The sequence below is a fragment of the Anabrus simplex genome, chromosome 1 (assembly GCF_040414725.1).
Source record: "Anabrus simplex isolate iqAnaSimp1 chromosome 1, ASM4041472v1, whole genome shotgun sequence".
Classification (NCBI taxonomy): Eukaryota; Metazoa; Arthropoda; class Insecta; order Orthoptera; family Tettigoniidae; genus Anabrus; species Anabrus simplex.
Genome location: NC_090265.1, coordinates 1,575,571,614 through 1,575,588,095, shown reverse-complemented (window position 1 = coordinate 1,575,588,095; position 16,482 = coordinate 1,575,571,614). Strand labels below are relative to the sequence as shown.

Genomic DNA, 16,482 nt, shown 5'->3' with positions numbered 1-16,482 from the left:
CTTGTACAGTATGCACTTTCAGACTATCTTCATCTGCACACCAACACTGAACATCAGGTTTAGTTATGCCGCTTGACGAATGTCTCACTTGTCGGCTTCGGCCGACATCAGTGGCTAGCTATAAGGACACGGACATTAAAGGTCAATGAGGTTTTTGCGCTGTGGTATGGCCATTCCGCCCTTGTGTTTTTCGCGCTCATAGGCCTACCTCACAATTTAATCTTCGATATCTATGAAGCGTGCTTGTTACGGGCCACTGAACACATTAATTTTTGTACAGTACACATTCTTTTAACTATATTTGTCTTCATGCTCTTGCGGAACATTGACTTCAGTTATGCCGTATTTTCTTGCGACTGCACAATTATTCTTCATTTCTATGTGTTCAATAACCTTTACCTTAAAACTGGCATCATAATATCTACGAGAAAATTTTCCAGTAATGCCTGTTCCACAGTCTTTAGAAACCACGATCCATCACGAAAATATTCCTACTGTCTAAAAAACTGTTAGGTCTAATTTTACTAAGCGTCAGGTATAGTAGACATGTTATAACTCTGCCACTGAGTAACCGTGGCCTTTCCAAGACTTCAAAGTCTCGCATGTTTTGATACCATTCTGCGGATTTGAGAAAAGTTTTTGTAGAGGCTGGTAGGATGTCATTCTCTCTTCACTATATCCTGAGAACAAGGGACATTACACAGACAGGCACAGTACAATCGACTGCCGCGGCTAAGGATGTTTAATAAAGGCGCAGATGTTGATGGTTAACGAGTTCTGCGCGCGCGTGTGCGCTGGGGGAGTAGGTCGCAAATGTAAGATGACCTGTTATTTTTCACCCGAGATTCTGAGGAAAAACCCGTTGTCTTGGATTCTGAGAAATATTGTAGTCAGTGAGAACTCTTTACCTTTTAAGCAAAATCACAAAATTAGAGACAAAATTATGTGAAATAACTCTCTGATCCAATAAGCATAATGAGAAGTGATTTAGAAAATGAAGTACTTCATCTAATAAAGCAAATTTTCATCCTACAAAAACTTTCAATATCAGAATATCTTGAACCATACACAGTGTTTAGGGATCTAGATTGTACTGTAGTTCATGTAAAGCAGGTAAAGATATTATCATTATTGCCATTCTTCTTTCCCTAAAATCAGAATGTGGGCACTTTGTTAAAGTGGCAGGATGAAATTTTTCAAACATCCATGCTTTGATATGTGAATTATACGTTCTTAGCAGAAGCAAAACTCTCATTTTCCTTACACATATGTAAAAATAAAATATGATGTTTTACTGCAAATATGCTTATCAACTATCTTCTAGTTTACTTTTTTCCCTGAGAAAAGGATATAAAATTTAGCAAAATTATTGACAAAATATAGCGAAAAATATACCGAAATAACCTTCAAAAAATGACAAAATTGGGCAAAATTGTCACCACAAACAGGTGCGTCTACATATAGATGATGATGATGAGCAAGCACAACAGGAAGAAGCAGCATCGGATTTATCAGGAATAAGCCTTTTAAAAACAAGAGAGGTGAATTACTGACCACCCAGGAAGAACAGTTGGAAGGAATATTTCATGGAGGTGCAGATTGGTTGAGAACAGAATATTTTCTAGTTGCAAATTTTCTGAAAACACAGTTTTATATGTGTAATTACTATTGATGTACAACCTCTAACGTGTTTTTAAAAAATTATACATGAATTTGATGTGTTTTTGCAAAAACATTGATTGTTGTAACAATTAGCAAAAGGTATGTGCAAAGATTCCATTTTGAAACAAGTGATTTTTTCCCTGAGTTCAAGCTCAAGAATCAACCTTTTGTAGAGTGACTGCAAGTCTGTAACATTGAATGCAGGTTGATAATATCAGCATTTATAATAGCTGGTTGAAGGAAGACCAGACTGTGTGACCGGCTTTTGTTTGCTGCTGCTACATGGGGAGAAGCGTGTACGTGTATAGAGTCATTCTGTTGAGTGTGTATTTGAAATGTTATAAAATGTCTAACCATAAAGCACCTGGAGTTGATAGAGCTTTCTAGTATAAAAAACATGGGTTTTATTGCACTGATAAGAGTACAGCAATAAGCAAGCTTTGTAATTGTCAGGTGTCGTGGGAAAGATAAGATTCCACCCAAAAACACTTGACATATGTAAAACATATTACGGTGTTCAAGCCTCACAAATAAGGTGAAAAATCATACATCCAGACATCAATTACTATGTGTTTTATTTAACAGTGTAAAATAAAATTAAAATCTTAGAATACCTTGGAAAATGTGTAGCAAACACATTCTTAAAAGCAAACATACCAATTTTGAAGCTGGAAAACACACGTGTGAAATCGTTCATGTATGAATTCATACAAGGTAAGATTGTGTTTTATTTTGTTTACCATACGTTAATTTACATAAATCCCCTGTTGAACACATTTGGTACTGTAGACCAGTTACGGCATTTCGTGAGACTTTCATGGGTGTGGAAGTCGTCAGTTTAAGCGTTTAAGTGCTGACGCGAACAAATTTTACTTATTTTTGGTCCATATATTTTGTACAACCATCGCTAGGTTAGGGGACTGAAGACACATGATAAAACATTTCTTCTTACTGTTAGTCATGTGCAGCATGCCTCTAACCTTTACGGACCCTCCTAATTTAAGAACACTTATAAATTAAGGTTGAAGGATGAGGCAGAGGCTGCTGGGCTTAAAGTAAATATCAATAAGACCAAGCAGAAGAGGGTAAATTCCAAGATTAATTATATATTTTTTATACATGGTATATTTTCAGACTATTGTTACTACAAATGGAGCAGCAGAAGAAGACATCAAGAACCACATCAGGAAAGGAAATGATCCTTTTGTTCAACTGTATTCTATACTGAGGATCAGGAACATTTCTAGAAGGACTAAGATATGACTTACAAACAAAAATGTTAAGTTCATTCTCCTTCATGGTTTAGAAACCTGGAAAGCCACACAGAAGACAACTAAACAACTGCAAGTCTTCATACATAGCTGCTTAAGGTGTATAATCAACACAAAATGGCCAATGTCATATCAAATGAAGATCTATGAGAGGAAACAAATCAGAAGCCAACTGAAATCCAGATAAAAGAGAGGAAGTGGTGTTGGATGGGACAAACCCTAAGGAAGCCTACAGGAACCACTGAAAAGACAGCACTCAACTGGACCTACCAGGGAGTTAAAAAACACGGCCATTCGAAGAAGACTTTCAACTGCAATTGATGAATATCATATTTGTTTCATATTGACTTTAATTAATAAAATTATTATTCCTTTAATTGGAATTTTTTATATTTTCAGCATTCAATACTTACTTATATATAAATACATAACATCAGAACATGTTTTAGTCTGTGAGATCTTCAGATAACAAAATAAATTGAATGGTGGAAATATAAAAGATTCCAATTAAGGAATAATTATTTTAGAAGATTTTTCAAGTTTTTCAGTCTATCAAAATACTTAGAATACTATAACATATCTAGTGTTTTAAGTGTTATATTTCTAGTTGCAACAGACTAAAAGTTATTTTAATTGAGTAGACACTGAAAAAGTAGCTTCCTTCTTAACGCTCGGAAGAAGACTATTAAGGAGGGAGTGCCTACGAGTGGGAAAGATTTGAAAAGAAGTGAAGGGGCTTGAAAATAATAGGACCAGATGGAAGTGTTTCACAGAAATCCTATGCTCCTAGATGAGCAACTGGAATTAAGTCAAATAAAGCAAAACTGCAACCCTAATCCCATAATTCCACAGCATGGTTAAAATCCTTTTCCTTGGTACTCTTGTCATATGCCTTCCCTAGATCTATGAAAGAAACATAACTGCCTATTCCTCCCTTAGCATTTGCAATTACTTGACATACAGGGTGAACTTTAATAAAACCGACAAACTGCAGGGACTGATTCCTGACTGGAAATGGAGGAAAAAATGTCCTACAAACATGTGTCCAGAAATGGACGGCATGTGTGCAACGACAACAAATAGCCCCGGAACACAGTACATAGCTGAATCGCATCCACGTCACAGTACATGTTAAAAGCGACCTCCATGACCTGCAATGCACACGTTCAGATGTCGGATCATGGATTATCTCATTCTTTCGAACGTTCCGGCCTCTCGCCGAATACCGTCACAGGCGTCATGAACACGCTGTTGAAGGGTCTGCACATCAGGAACTGGTTCAGCATACACAACGCTTTTCAGATGTCCTCAGAGGTAAAAATCCAGGGGGTTTAAGTCCAGTGATCTAGGAGGCCATGCAACAGGGCCTCCGCATCCTATCCAGCGCCTGGGGAAGATGTTGTTGAGGTGTTGGCGAACTGTAATGCGGAAGTGGGGTGGTGTACCATCAGGCAGAAACCACATAACCTGTCTTATTGCCAAAGCACATTCTCAAACAATCCAGGCAGAGTATTCTGCAGGAAGTCCAGGTACGTTCCTTCGTTGAGGTGTTGTGGAATAATAACTGGTCCAAATATGTGGTTGCCAAGAATCCCTGTACAAACAATGATTCTGAACCGATGCTGGTGAGACGCTTCAAACCATTCCTCGGGGATTTTCTGTAGCCCACAGATGAGGATTATGCAGATTGAAGATGCCATTTGTGGTGAAGGTTGCTTCATAGGTAAAGAGTACTGACGACAGAAATCTCATAACTGTGATGGCCTGGTGCAAAAATCGACAAAATCCTTCCTGTAGAGGGAAATCCGCTGCTGATAATCCTTGCACTCGTTACAGGTGATAGGGATAATAGCGGTTGTCATGCAGGATACACATAATCGTAGTCTGGCTTACACCATGTTGGCGGGCCACTTGCCGGGAGCTTGTACTAGGGTTCGTCTCAATGTCCTGTAGAACCTGTTCCTCCAGATATGGTGTACGCACAGTCCGCCGCCTCCCTACATGTTCGTCTGTCTGAAAGGACCCACGATCACACAAACGCCCAAAAATGACTTGAAACGTTGTGTGATGTGGTTGGTGTCTGTGAGGGTACTTGTTTTGGTATAGCCGTGCTGCCTCTCAATCGTTTCCATTGGCTTGGCCGCACACAAACACCATCTCGGCTTGTTCCCAACATGAATACCGGACCATTCTGCTTCCGACAGTACGCTGCTTCAATCACACTATCTGCAACAGAAGAAACACACTGCAAGCAGTCAGAGAAAATTTCATTCGTCAGTGCCATCTACCATCGCAACGATGCATTTCCGGACACATGTTCATAGGACATTTTTTCCTCCATTTCCAGTCAGGAATACGTCCTTGCAGTTTGTCGGTATACTGAATATCAGGTTCTAACGACCTCTCTGCTGTCTGAAACCACTGGCTTTCATCCAATTTACTCTCTACCACTGATTGCAACTTCCTTTCAAAATGCCTGTGAACAGCTTAGTTGGTATACTAATTAAAGGAATACTTTGATACTTGCTGCAATCCTTTCTGTTCCCTAGCTCACAGAGAGGTGCAATTACTGCTTTTGTCCAATCTTAAGGTACCTTAAATATTTGAAAATTTGAGTTAATACATAATTACACTGAAAGGACACATTCAAGTTGTTTCTGAAAAGTTTTTAGATAAGTGTTTGCATATTTCGAACATTTTATATCACAGAAATCTATTCCCAAATGATCAGAGATGTGCTAAAGTAACACTGTACCTCCTTCAGGTTGAGGTAGAATTGTTGGATAAGTGGACGTCGGCTGAAGTACCAGAAGCGTTCATTCTGTGAAAACACTTTGACTGGTGTCTCGATGAGGAATCGTACAGGTTCTTGAATACCACGGATCACCAAGTCCACAGCAACAGTGATGTACATACGTCCATCACGAGGTGTTTCCACATTCAGGGCTTCAAAAGCTGGATCAGCAGGGTCCCAGTGACCTGATATGATGTAACACTGCTTGTCACCTGTGCCTGAACCCATGGACACCTGCTGAAGAAGACAAGCATGTAACAATCAAGAAGCAGAGGACTGCTTTTTCAATTTGTTTGATAATACAACACCACTTTTCATACCCAAGTAAATTTCATTACAAAAAAATAACAGCTTACAACTGCAGAAGCAAAGAAACTACTTCCCTTCCAATAACGTTATGACTAAATTTCTTCTTAAACAATGTTGCTGCTTGATATGAGTGCTGTGATTGTTGTGGTGATTGATGTAAGCAAAGGTTTTGACTGGTTAAGAAGTGTTATGTTCCTGCAACACACAACATGAGCTGACAAATGAATGGATAGTTTATCTCATTTTATCACAGTGTCTCTTTTTATGTATCAAATGCTATTATATTGTTGGGAGTGTTGTTAATGTCGCTGCAAATTGTTATTTACATCCAGAATTATCTACAACTAGCTGATGTACCCGTGCTTCGCTACGGGATTCTCAGAAGGACTGTCTTTGTGGTTTTCCTAACTGAAGTCAACTTAGGCCATTACAAAAACGTCAGTAGGAATATAGTGATTAAAAGCAACGTTATCATATAAAATACTCAATCAAATGAAAAACAGCAATTTTCTCACTTTTAACGAACAGTACTACGGTGCTGAACTAACAGTCCAAAGTTCCAGTCCTGGACTAACCAGGACGCAGACAGCCGTGAACACTCCTCTGCCATTATTCCGTTAAATATGCACACTGCTCATTCCAATCAGTGCCTCAGAGTAGGGATTGAATAGTTCAAATGCTATGATCAACCAGTGTGTTACGTACCAGTAGTATCAGAAAATTAATGAACCAGAGGAATGGCATGCTAAAGAAGAAAGTCATCTAACTCCCCAGCTACTTCCCGCCAATATTCAAGCAGGCTGTTATACTTGGTACAACCGAGCGAGTTGGCCGTGTGGTTGGGGGCGTGCAGCTGTGAGCTTGCATTCGGGAGGTGGTGGGTTCAAACCCCACTGTTGACAGCCCTGAAGATGGTTTTCCGTGGTCTCCCATTTTCACACCAAGCAAATGCTGGGGCTGTACCGTAATTAAGGCCAGGGCCACTTCCTTTCCACTCCTAGCCCTTTCCTTTTCCATCGTCGCCATAAGACGTATCTGTGTTGGTGAGACGTAAAGCAAATTTTAAAAAAATACCCGGTATACAGCAGTATTCCAATCTATTGGAGTTGAGTAGCAAGAGAGACACAAAGCACATCAATGTGATATTATTGTTGATCAATGTTATGAGCTTTCTGTATTGTAGGTCTTCACATTTACTATAGTTTTCTTTCGACTCTCTGATATTAGGGCGTTTTTACATAAAATAAATTTCATCGTAAAGTCTGTATTGTCGAACGTATACTTTAAGGTTAATATTCCACCTTTACAATACCATAAGTTTATTGTTTATTTATTTAAACAACATTATTAAATAATACGGGACATGTTTCGTCTAACTTGTAGACATCATCAGCCTAAGATATTCAAGAAAAAGCTTTAAAAAGGACAAGGACAGAACAAACACAATCAAATAAATCGGTTGTCGAACACGTCAAGCAAAATAGCGAGGATGTCCAGATTGTTCCAAGTACAAACATTCAAATCCTGTTGACGAAAAAACTTAAATTCACACACATGAGAACGATATAGTAAAGCTTGTTGTTAAAATTCTTCTTGAGTGTGCCGTTGATATGCAGCAATCAGGTGCGTCGGCGTCAGCTTTTGCTATTCATACTGATTTTCATTAAGATAGACCACTAATAACATAAATATTTGAGATTTAAATTTTAGGTCTTCCCCTAAACTGCTATTTCTATCAGTGTGAATAAAATTACTTATAGCCTAGATTGTAGTGGCTTTAAACTGGACTTTACATACCGATTATCATATAGCTTTTGCCGACGCACCTAATTGCTGCATATCAACAGCACACTCAAGGAGAATTTTAACAACAAGCTTTACTATATCGTTCTCATGTGTGTGAATTTAAGTTTTTTCGTCAACAGGATTTGAATGTTTGTACTTGGAACATTCTGGACATCCTCGCTATTTTGATTGACGTGTTCGACAACCGATTTTATTGTGTTTGTTCTGTCCTTGTCCTTTTTAAAGCTTTTTCTTGAATATCTTACGGCTGATGATGTCTACAAGTTAGACAAAACATGTCCCATATTATTTAATAATGTTGTTTCAATAAATAAACAATACACTTATGGTATTGTAAAGGTGGAATATTAACTTAACCTTAAAGTATTAGGGCATCTTACAAAATTATTTATAGCGTAGACTGTAGTTCCTTTACACACCGATTTTCATTAAATTCTGTTCACCCATTTTCCCGTGACTCGACGCTGATATGGACTTAGCAACAAAAATCCAAATTCAAGAATATCTCCGTTATCATAGCCAGTACGGTAAAAATGTATAAGACCTAAATGATCGGAATAACTTTTATTGATATGACCTCTAATAACACAAATATTTGCGAATTAAATTTTAGGCCTTCCCCTAAACTACCATTTCACTCAGCGTGAGTAAAATTATTTATGGCCTAGATTGTAGCGAATTATTCCCTGACTTTTCATACCGATTTTCATTAACATAAGATCAGTAATAACAAATATTTGAGAATTAAATTTTAGGCCTTCCCCTAAACTACCATTTCTCTTAGTGTGAATAAGATTATTTATGACCTAGACTGTAGGGACTTTTTCCCTGACTTTCGATACCGATTTTCATTAAGATAGGACCACTAATAAAATATTTGAAAATTAAATTTTAGGCCTCCCCCTAAACTACCATTTCTCTTAGCGTGAATAAGATTATTTATGCCTTATATTGTAGGGACTTATTCTCTGACTATTCATACTGATTTTCATTAAGATAGACCACTAATAACATAAATATTTGAGATTTAAATTTTAGGTCTTCCCCTAAACGGCCATTTCTATCAGTGTGAATATAATTATTTATAGCCTAGATTGTAGCGGCTTTAACCTGGACTTTACATACTGATTATCATTAAATTATCTTCAGCCGTTTTCTCGTGATGCGTGTACATACATTCATACAGACAGACAGACAGACAGACAGACAGACAGACAGACAGACAGACAGACAGACAGACAGACAGACAGACAGACAGACAGACAGACAGAAATTACGGAAAATTTAAAAGTGCATTTCCTAGTTACTATGGACACTACCAATACAGAAATACCATAATTTTAAAATTCTGAACAATGTACAGACATAACTCTTATTTTATATATATAGATAGTCTAACACAATTCTCAAACATAACCACTGCCCCTTTTTGGTAAGTTAATTTGCATATAGGAGAATTATTATTATGGCTGTTGTAGTCAGATAAGGGAGATGATGTCTGATGTCAGAGACTGAAAAAAGAGAAAGTGCTGATACTTACGAAAGTGGTACATCTAAGCTCTCAATTCTAGAAAAGAAGAGATAAATAAAGACCATGCAGTTTTAATCAAGATATTTACAATTATTATTTGAAGGTCAAACAAACAAACAAACAAACAAACAAACAAACAAACAAACAAACAAACAAACAAACAAACAAACTTACTATTAGAAAACTTGTAGCTTTGTAGCAATTAATCTCAGAAAAATCAATATAAGGAAGATAGTTTGAGAAGGAGAAGATATGCGTAGATATGCGCAGATATTTTCAAAACATTAAGAATGTCAGAAAACATAATGCAGAATGGATGGTGGTGAGCATACTATATGACTATCAGCACCTCTTAACAGATCAAATGGAATGAAAAAAGATGGCGGCAGACAGTGTTAGGTGTGCTTCATCTCTGCAAAAACTATATTTAGATTCAGAAGATAAATGCTTTAAGTGCAAGAAAGTAGTGAAAAATGGCGTAAAGTTCACCGTGTGTGATGAATGGTTTCATTTTAAGTGTGGAAAGGTAGATAAGAGTGAAAAAGGAAATATAATGTGGGCGTGTAACTTGTGCCGAGAATCGCATTGTAGATGGCGGCGTGAAAATCAGACCTACACAGAGTACGGACTCTATGACAGCGGATGACACTGCAGTGAATACTGCAAATAGTGACAATATTTTATTGATGATATTGTTGATTCAACAAGATATGCAGTCGCTAAGGAATGAAAATAAATATTTAAAAAGAGAATTATGTGTCTCGAAGTAGCTGGGGCAGCAGCCGATGTTGGTAGTGAGGACTTGCAAGGATGGTCTAAAGTCGTTACAGGTAATTCAAACACATAAGCTTCATTATTGTTTCCGTATTGAACTGAGATCAGAGAGATAAGTTATTTATAAGGTTCAACCTTTTCAATACAAATTACGTGTTGTGTAGATGTTATTTACAACATTTATTTAATATGGGACCAGTTTTTACATTTTAAATATCATCAGCCATAACCACATTATCACAAACAAAAGAGCAAGGACACAATAATTAAAACTGGCGTAGTGTCACATTGAAATATGTACATAGGTTTTTACCATTCAAAGATTAAAAGAAGGTTTTGATATGTTATCAAATACAAAAGTCTTTATATGCCCATTTCCATCTTGTGTTAATAAAATAACAAGAACTCATAGCAATAATTAGAACTGGTGTAGTGACACAATGAGATATGTACTTGATGTTGTATTTGACACATGGTGTAAATAGGCATTTTAAAGGCTTTTGTACTTTGATAATATGTCAGAACCTTCTATTAATCTTTGATTGGTAAGAAAACCATGTACATCTACGTGTTTATTCAGAATTTGTCTGCTTGTACAAGAGCAAAAGATGTCTTCATCCAGAATTTTAAATTGCGTGCTTTTGCGGCCGTATATTTTGTGCAATAATAGCTCATCTGACACATTGGTGCTTAATTTTATGTTCGTAAGTGAATTGTGTAACCAGGATACATAAATTAGGCCTACTGTGCTTACGCATACTAGTTGGCAGGACATTCAGTTATGGAGAAGAAGAAAGCTGGAAAGTTTACAAACGATGAAAAATTATTGAGAAAGTGGATGCTAATCCACACATGAAACCTGTGCAAATTGCCCAGATGATGGACATTCTTAAATTTTTATGCAAATACTGACGTGTACAGTTTGTGTTTCTAAGAACGCTTTTCCTTGATGCTTCACTATGTTGGTGTTTTTAAAATGTATTACTGTATTTCCTTATTCATTCCATTAATTATAATTGTCCGACTCGTTGGCTGAATAATCAGAATACTGGTATTCGGTTCAGAGGGTCCCGGGTTCGATTCCCGGCCGGGTCGGAGATTTTAACCTTCATTGGTTAATTCCAATGGCTCAGGGGCTGGGTGTTTGTGCCATCCTCAACATCCCTGCAACTCACATACCACACATAACACTATCCTCCACCACAATAACGCGCAGTTACCTACATATGGCAGATGCCGCCCACCCTCATCGGAGGGTCTGCCTTACAAGGGCTGCACTCGGCTAGAAATAGCCACACGAAATTATTATAATTAGGAGTCAGAAGTTAAGACCTACAAATTGCTTAAAAAAGACCTGTCAAAAGACCTAAAAATATCCAACAAGGACCTAAAACCTGACAAAAAATGGAAAAAATGCTATTCAAATTCATTAATAATGTTAGTTTTAATTACATATTTAATGAAGGAAAATAATGCTTAAAAATGCAAACGTCTGGTTGTATACAACATACAGAGAAAAGATGTTTAAGAAGTGCAGAATTTACAACGAAATATCTTTTCCACCTAGAATAAATTCAGCGAACTTGCTATGGACATCCTAGAGAAAGAAATTGAAATGAGTATAATTGGAAACATATTTATCTTCACAGCACCAGGGTTACAGAAATTAGAATTCAGAAACCTTACCTCAGTTGGCTATGCAGTATATTACAAGTCATCTCCAGGTTCTTAGTTGCAAAGAATCATCTGTTTTCAGACAGCACGTTGTGAAACATCGTAGAAACTTCTCTCCACATGAACAGATGTTAAGGGTTGAAGTAAGTGAGACCTTTCTCTTAAAAAGCACTCACACAAAACTTTTGTTTTTTTGCTATTTGCTTTACGTCGCACCGACACAGATAGGTCTTATGGCGACGACAGGACAGGAAAGGCCTAGGAATGGGAAGGAAGCGGCCGTGGCCTTAATTAAGGTACAGCCCCAGCATTTGCCTGGTGTGAAAATGGGAAACCACAGAAAACCATCTTCAGGGCTGCCGACAGTGGGGTTCAAACCCAAAATCTCCCGGATGCGAGCTCACAGCTGCACACTCCTGACCACACGGCCAACTCGCCCGGCCATAAAACTTTTGTCCTTTCAATATTTGACTTATCTTGCACATAATTTGATACCCCTGGTTTTTTCAAGCACTAGTTTCATTTCATTTTCTCTCTTTTCTGGTGTGGTTCAATTATATGTATTTTAGAGAACAGATGTTCAAGAAGTGATGGATGAACTAATGATGATTCAAATTGAAAATGTGCAGTAAAAATGTAATCAAAAGAAGGGGATGTTGCAAAAAAAAAAGGTGTTAAGACCTAACATAAGGCTAAAACAGACCAAAGAGCCAAAAAATGCTGATAAAGACAAAAAAAGGACAAATACACCCTACCATTTTCTGGCCTACAATGACCCAGAATGAACATATGTTGGGCCTCATCTTCGGACACTCAAGAAAAGAAGGATTCTTCCTCAACTTCTGAACCTTAATTATAATTATAAAAACTTATTTCTTGGAATGATTTTTACATTCAAATCTAACTTTAAATTAACAATGTATTTTCTTCATTTTTTAGCACGTTTCCTCTTTATGTCTTTTTATTGGTTCCCACAAAAATGTCCTAATAGTTTTGGCTGTATTTGTAAAGTGTTTTCTAACTCTTATGGACACACCTCCTTGAGCTTCTCTGGTCTGTCTGCCCAGTGTACCTGATAATCAGGAAACTGTAGCCAGTGCTAGGGTGGACAGACCTGGCGATCCTGGCGCTGACACTAATGCAGAATTATTTGATATGATGATGATATTTGTTGTTTAAAGGAGCCTAACATCTAGGTCATCAGCCCTATTTGATAAGATAATCAGCTATGTGGAGGAACGACACAGAAAGGAACATAATTGTAGCTGGTAAAAGAAGTAAACTTGTGTCCTCATCCGGAGGTGGTGCAGCTCTTTTCAGCCCCCCCTCCGATGGAGGTGAGCTGCATGTAACCATTCCAACCACATACCAGCCCTCCTGCCATTCTTAAATTTCTGGCAGTACCAGTAATTGAACCTGGACCCCTGAGGATGGCAGCTAATAGTGCTAATTGTTACACTACGGATTGTAGCAGTGATCTCAATTTACCAAATGTTAACTGGTAAGGGAATGCAAATGACAGGAAACATGACCAACAAATGGTGAATAAGTTAATATGGGAAGGACACCTGAATCAGAAAGTGACAGAACCAACTAGAGGGAAAAATATTCTAGACAGGATGCTGATAAAACCAGATGATTTCTATAAAGAAGCAGAAATAATAGACCGTATAAGTGTTCATAAAGCTGTCTTTGTCGTAGTTAAAAATAAATCTGATAGAAAGGAATGTAAAAGAAGGGGAATTAGGCAATACCGTACGGTTGATAAGAGAAGCATGGGGAAATTAAAAAAAAAAAAAAAAAAAAGAAAAACAATTATGATCAATGTAAAATGGTAAATAAAAATGTAAACAGCCTATGGGATGGGTTTAAAGCAATTTTTGAGTAGTGTGAAAACAGATATGTACCTTTAAAAGTGGTAAGGAATGGTAAGGGCATCTTTTCCTCATATTTTTCCATATGAATATGCAAGGCTGTAGATGTACTGTGCAAATGTGGTAATAATAAAGGTATTTAAACAGTGTTCATATAGTCCTTTGCATGAATTCTTAACTCATTATTACTGATAACAAGCAGCATGGGTCTTCGGGTCTTTTCAACCTATTCATTAAACAAGTGATTTAAATAAGCAGAGAGTAGAAAGGTTAACATTCATCTTTCCTTTGCAACACTGATACACACCAGATAATCTTTAACTTCAATCTGCTGCACCCAATCTTCTGTTTAAAACAGAAAAAACACAAAGGTATTCATGCAAATCTAAACACACTGATACAAATTTTTTTTTTTTTTCCAAGCGAATGGACCACTTCATTTCTTTCTCTTCGTGCGGAGTTTTCTCTGTGTCCAATACTCCTTCATGCGTTCGCTGGCCTGCTTCCGTTGTTCATCTGTCCAGGCTCTTCCGGTCTTCCTAGTTCTTCCTGCAGCTTGAACACCTTCCAAATTCTTCAGTGTGTTCCTAAACGTATTCCCTTCTAACAGCTGGTCTTCCAAGATGCTTAACCTTTCCATATCCTTCTTCGTTTCCTTAATCCATGCTGTAGTGGTCTTTTTTTCTCCAGAAGTAATGTCCGGCTCCATGGCTAAATGGTTAGTGTGCTGGCCTTTGGTCACAGGGGTCCCGGGTTCGATTCCCGGCAGGGTCGGGAATTTTAACCTTAATTGGTTCATTTCTCTGGCACAGGGACTGGGTGTGTGTGTGTCATCTTCATCATCATTTCATCCTCATCACGACGCACAGGTCGCCTACGGGAGTCAAATCAAAAGACCTGCATCTGGTGAGCCAAACATGTCCTCGGACACTCCCGGCACTAAAAGCCATACGCCATTTTTTTTCCAGAAGTAATCAAACATCTGTTTGGTAAGTCTGTTTGCGTTCATTCTGTATAGATGTCCGAGAAACGCCAGCCTCCTTTTCTTCATCATCTCTGAGATTCTTTCCACCTTCTCGTAAACTTCCTTGTTACTCCGAAGTTTCCATCCGCTTTCAGTTTAGACAGCTCCCATAACTTTTTTTATGGATTCTTCTTTCCAGGACCTCTAGCTTCTCCAGCTTGTAGTTCATGGACAGGCATTCACTGGTATACAAGCATTCTGTTTTTATCACGGTGCTGTAATGTTTTAATTTATTATTATTATTATTATTATTATTATTATTATATTATAATATTTGCCTTTATAAAGTTAGGACTCATGGTCCTCTCTTACACTTAACCACAATTTTTAGCAATGTACATATGAGAGAAATATTTATAATATCTTACAACCTAGAAGTATCATGACAAAAATAACATAAGGCTAAATGAATATTCTTAATCTTATGAACTCACAGAGTAACATGAGACAAAAGACGTAATATAAGCACAAAAAATATTATTAGAAAAAAACACACACAAGATTCATTCAATCTGGCGATACACATCAAGGAAATGCTCATGGCAAGGCGACTTGAAGGGATTTAAGCTTACGGCACTAATGTTATGTGGGAGAGAGTTCCATATTCTAGCTCCATTTTCAACAAAAGAACGGCTATATGCTGCTGACCTACTGAGAGGGATAGCAAGTGTGCTGCTGGAGTATGTGTTATGCTGGTGGAAAGAGGAAAGGAAATTCAGTTGTGAAGATTAGTATGGGATATTCTCGTTTAATACTCAAAATATTAATACTGCCATGTGGAGGTTTCTATACTGTTGAAATTTTAGAAGTGAAAGTTGACGATAATAAGGGGTATATGGACATCATAGTGTAAAGAAGGCGACTGGCTTTTTACGGACACCTATCCAGAATGGACTCAAATAGATTATCTCATAGGATCTTCAAGGCTGCTAACAAGGGCAAAGCTACTGGGTTCGTGTGGATGAAGCAAGTGGAGAAGGACCTTTCGGAACTCCACATAAATCAAAACGACATAGCTGATCGGAGTAACTATCATTCAACTCTTAAAACTAAATCCTTTGTAACATCCCTCACAGAAGTTACCCACAGACCAAAAGACGAGACCAGGAAATGGTCTGAGGAACGTAAGATTGAATTTAGCCGGAAAATGAAGGACTACTGGGCCATCAGGAAAGCTCGAGGTACCAACAAGAAAACAGCTGCCAAACCAGCCGCTAAGAACACCAATTGTGGCAAACAACGACGATGACTTCAAGAAACAGCTAAAACACAAGCACCGTGGTCCATAGATGGCCCTAACGAATTAAAAAAAAAACTGAATACAAGAGTTGATAGCATGTTGTAATCGGTTTAGTTGTTCTCTTGTGGCATCAATTAGTACTACGTCACATTAGGAAAATATAGGGTGGATAAGAGTATTTATAAGCCTAATTCTCATGTTTAGTGGCAGCATATTCTGATGATATTTTAGTCGGTGGGTGGGAGCCGTACACTTTTCTACACACACTGGTAATGTGTTCTTCCCAGTTAAGACTCATTTATAATAACAACTAGATTTCTTACAGAGTTTTCGTATGGAATAATTTTATTTGCTATTTGCTTTACGTCGCACCGACACAGATAGGTCTTATGGCGATGATGGAATAGGAAAGGCCTAGGAAACCATCTTCAGGGCTACCGACAGTGGGATTCGAACCCATGGAATAATTTTACCAGATAGATTTAGTGGAGGAATGATTTTTGCTTTTTAGCGCACTGATTTG

At 37.7% G+C, this 16,482-nt stretch overlaps 1 protein-coding gene across 5 annotated transcripts in view; it reads right to left on the bottom strand.

Annotated features, from left to right (window-relative positions):
* Positions 1–16,482, bottom strand: part of GAPcenA (GTPase activating protein and centrosome-associated) — a 316,010-nt gene that overhangs the window by 229,660 nt on the left and 69,868 nt on the right. For 3 of the 5 annotated variants that reach the window (XM_067138159.2, XM_067138163.2, XM_067138160.2), the window contains exon 7: positions 5,689–5,964. The exons of 1 other annotated variant lie outside the window; for it this stretch is intronic. In XM_067138159.2, the coding sequence (XP_066994260.2) occupies positions 5,689–5,964 (276 nt within the window). The remainder of the gene's footprint in view (positions 1–5,688; positions 5,965–16,482) is intronic. One more of the 5 variants, XM_067138162.2, reaches the window with a different exon arrangement.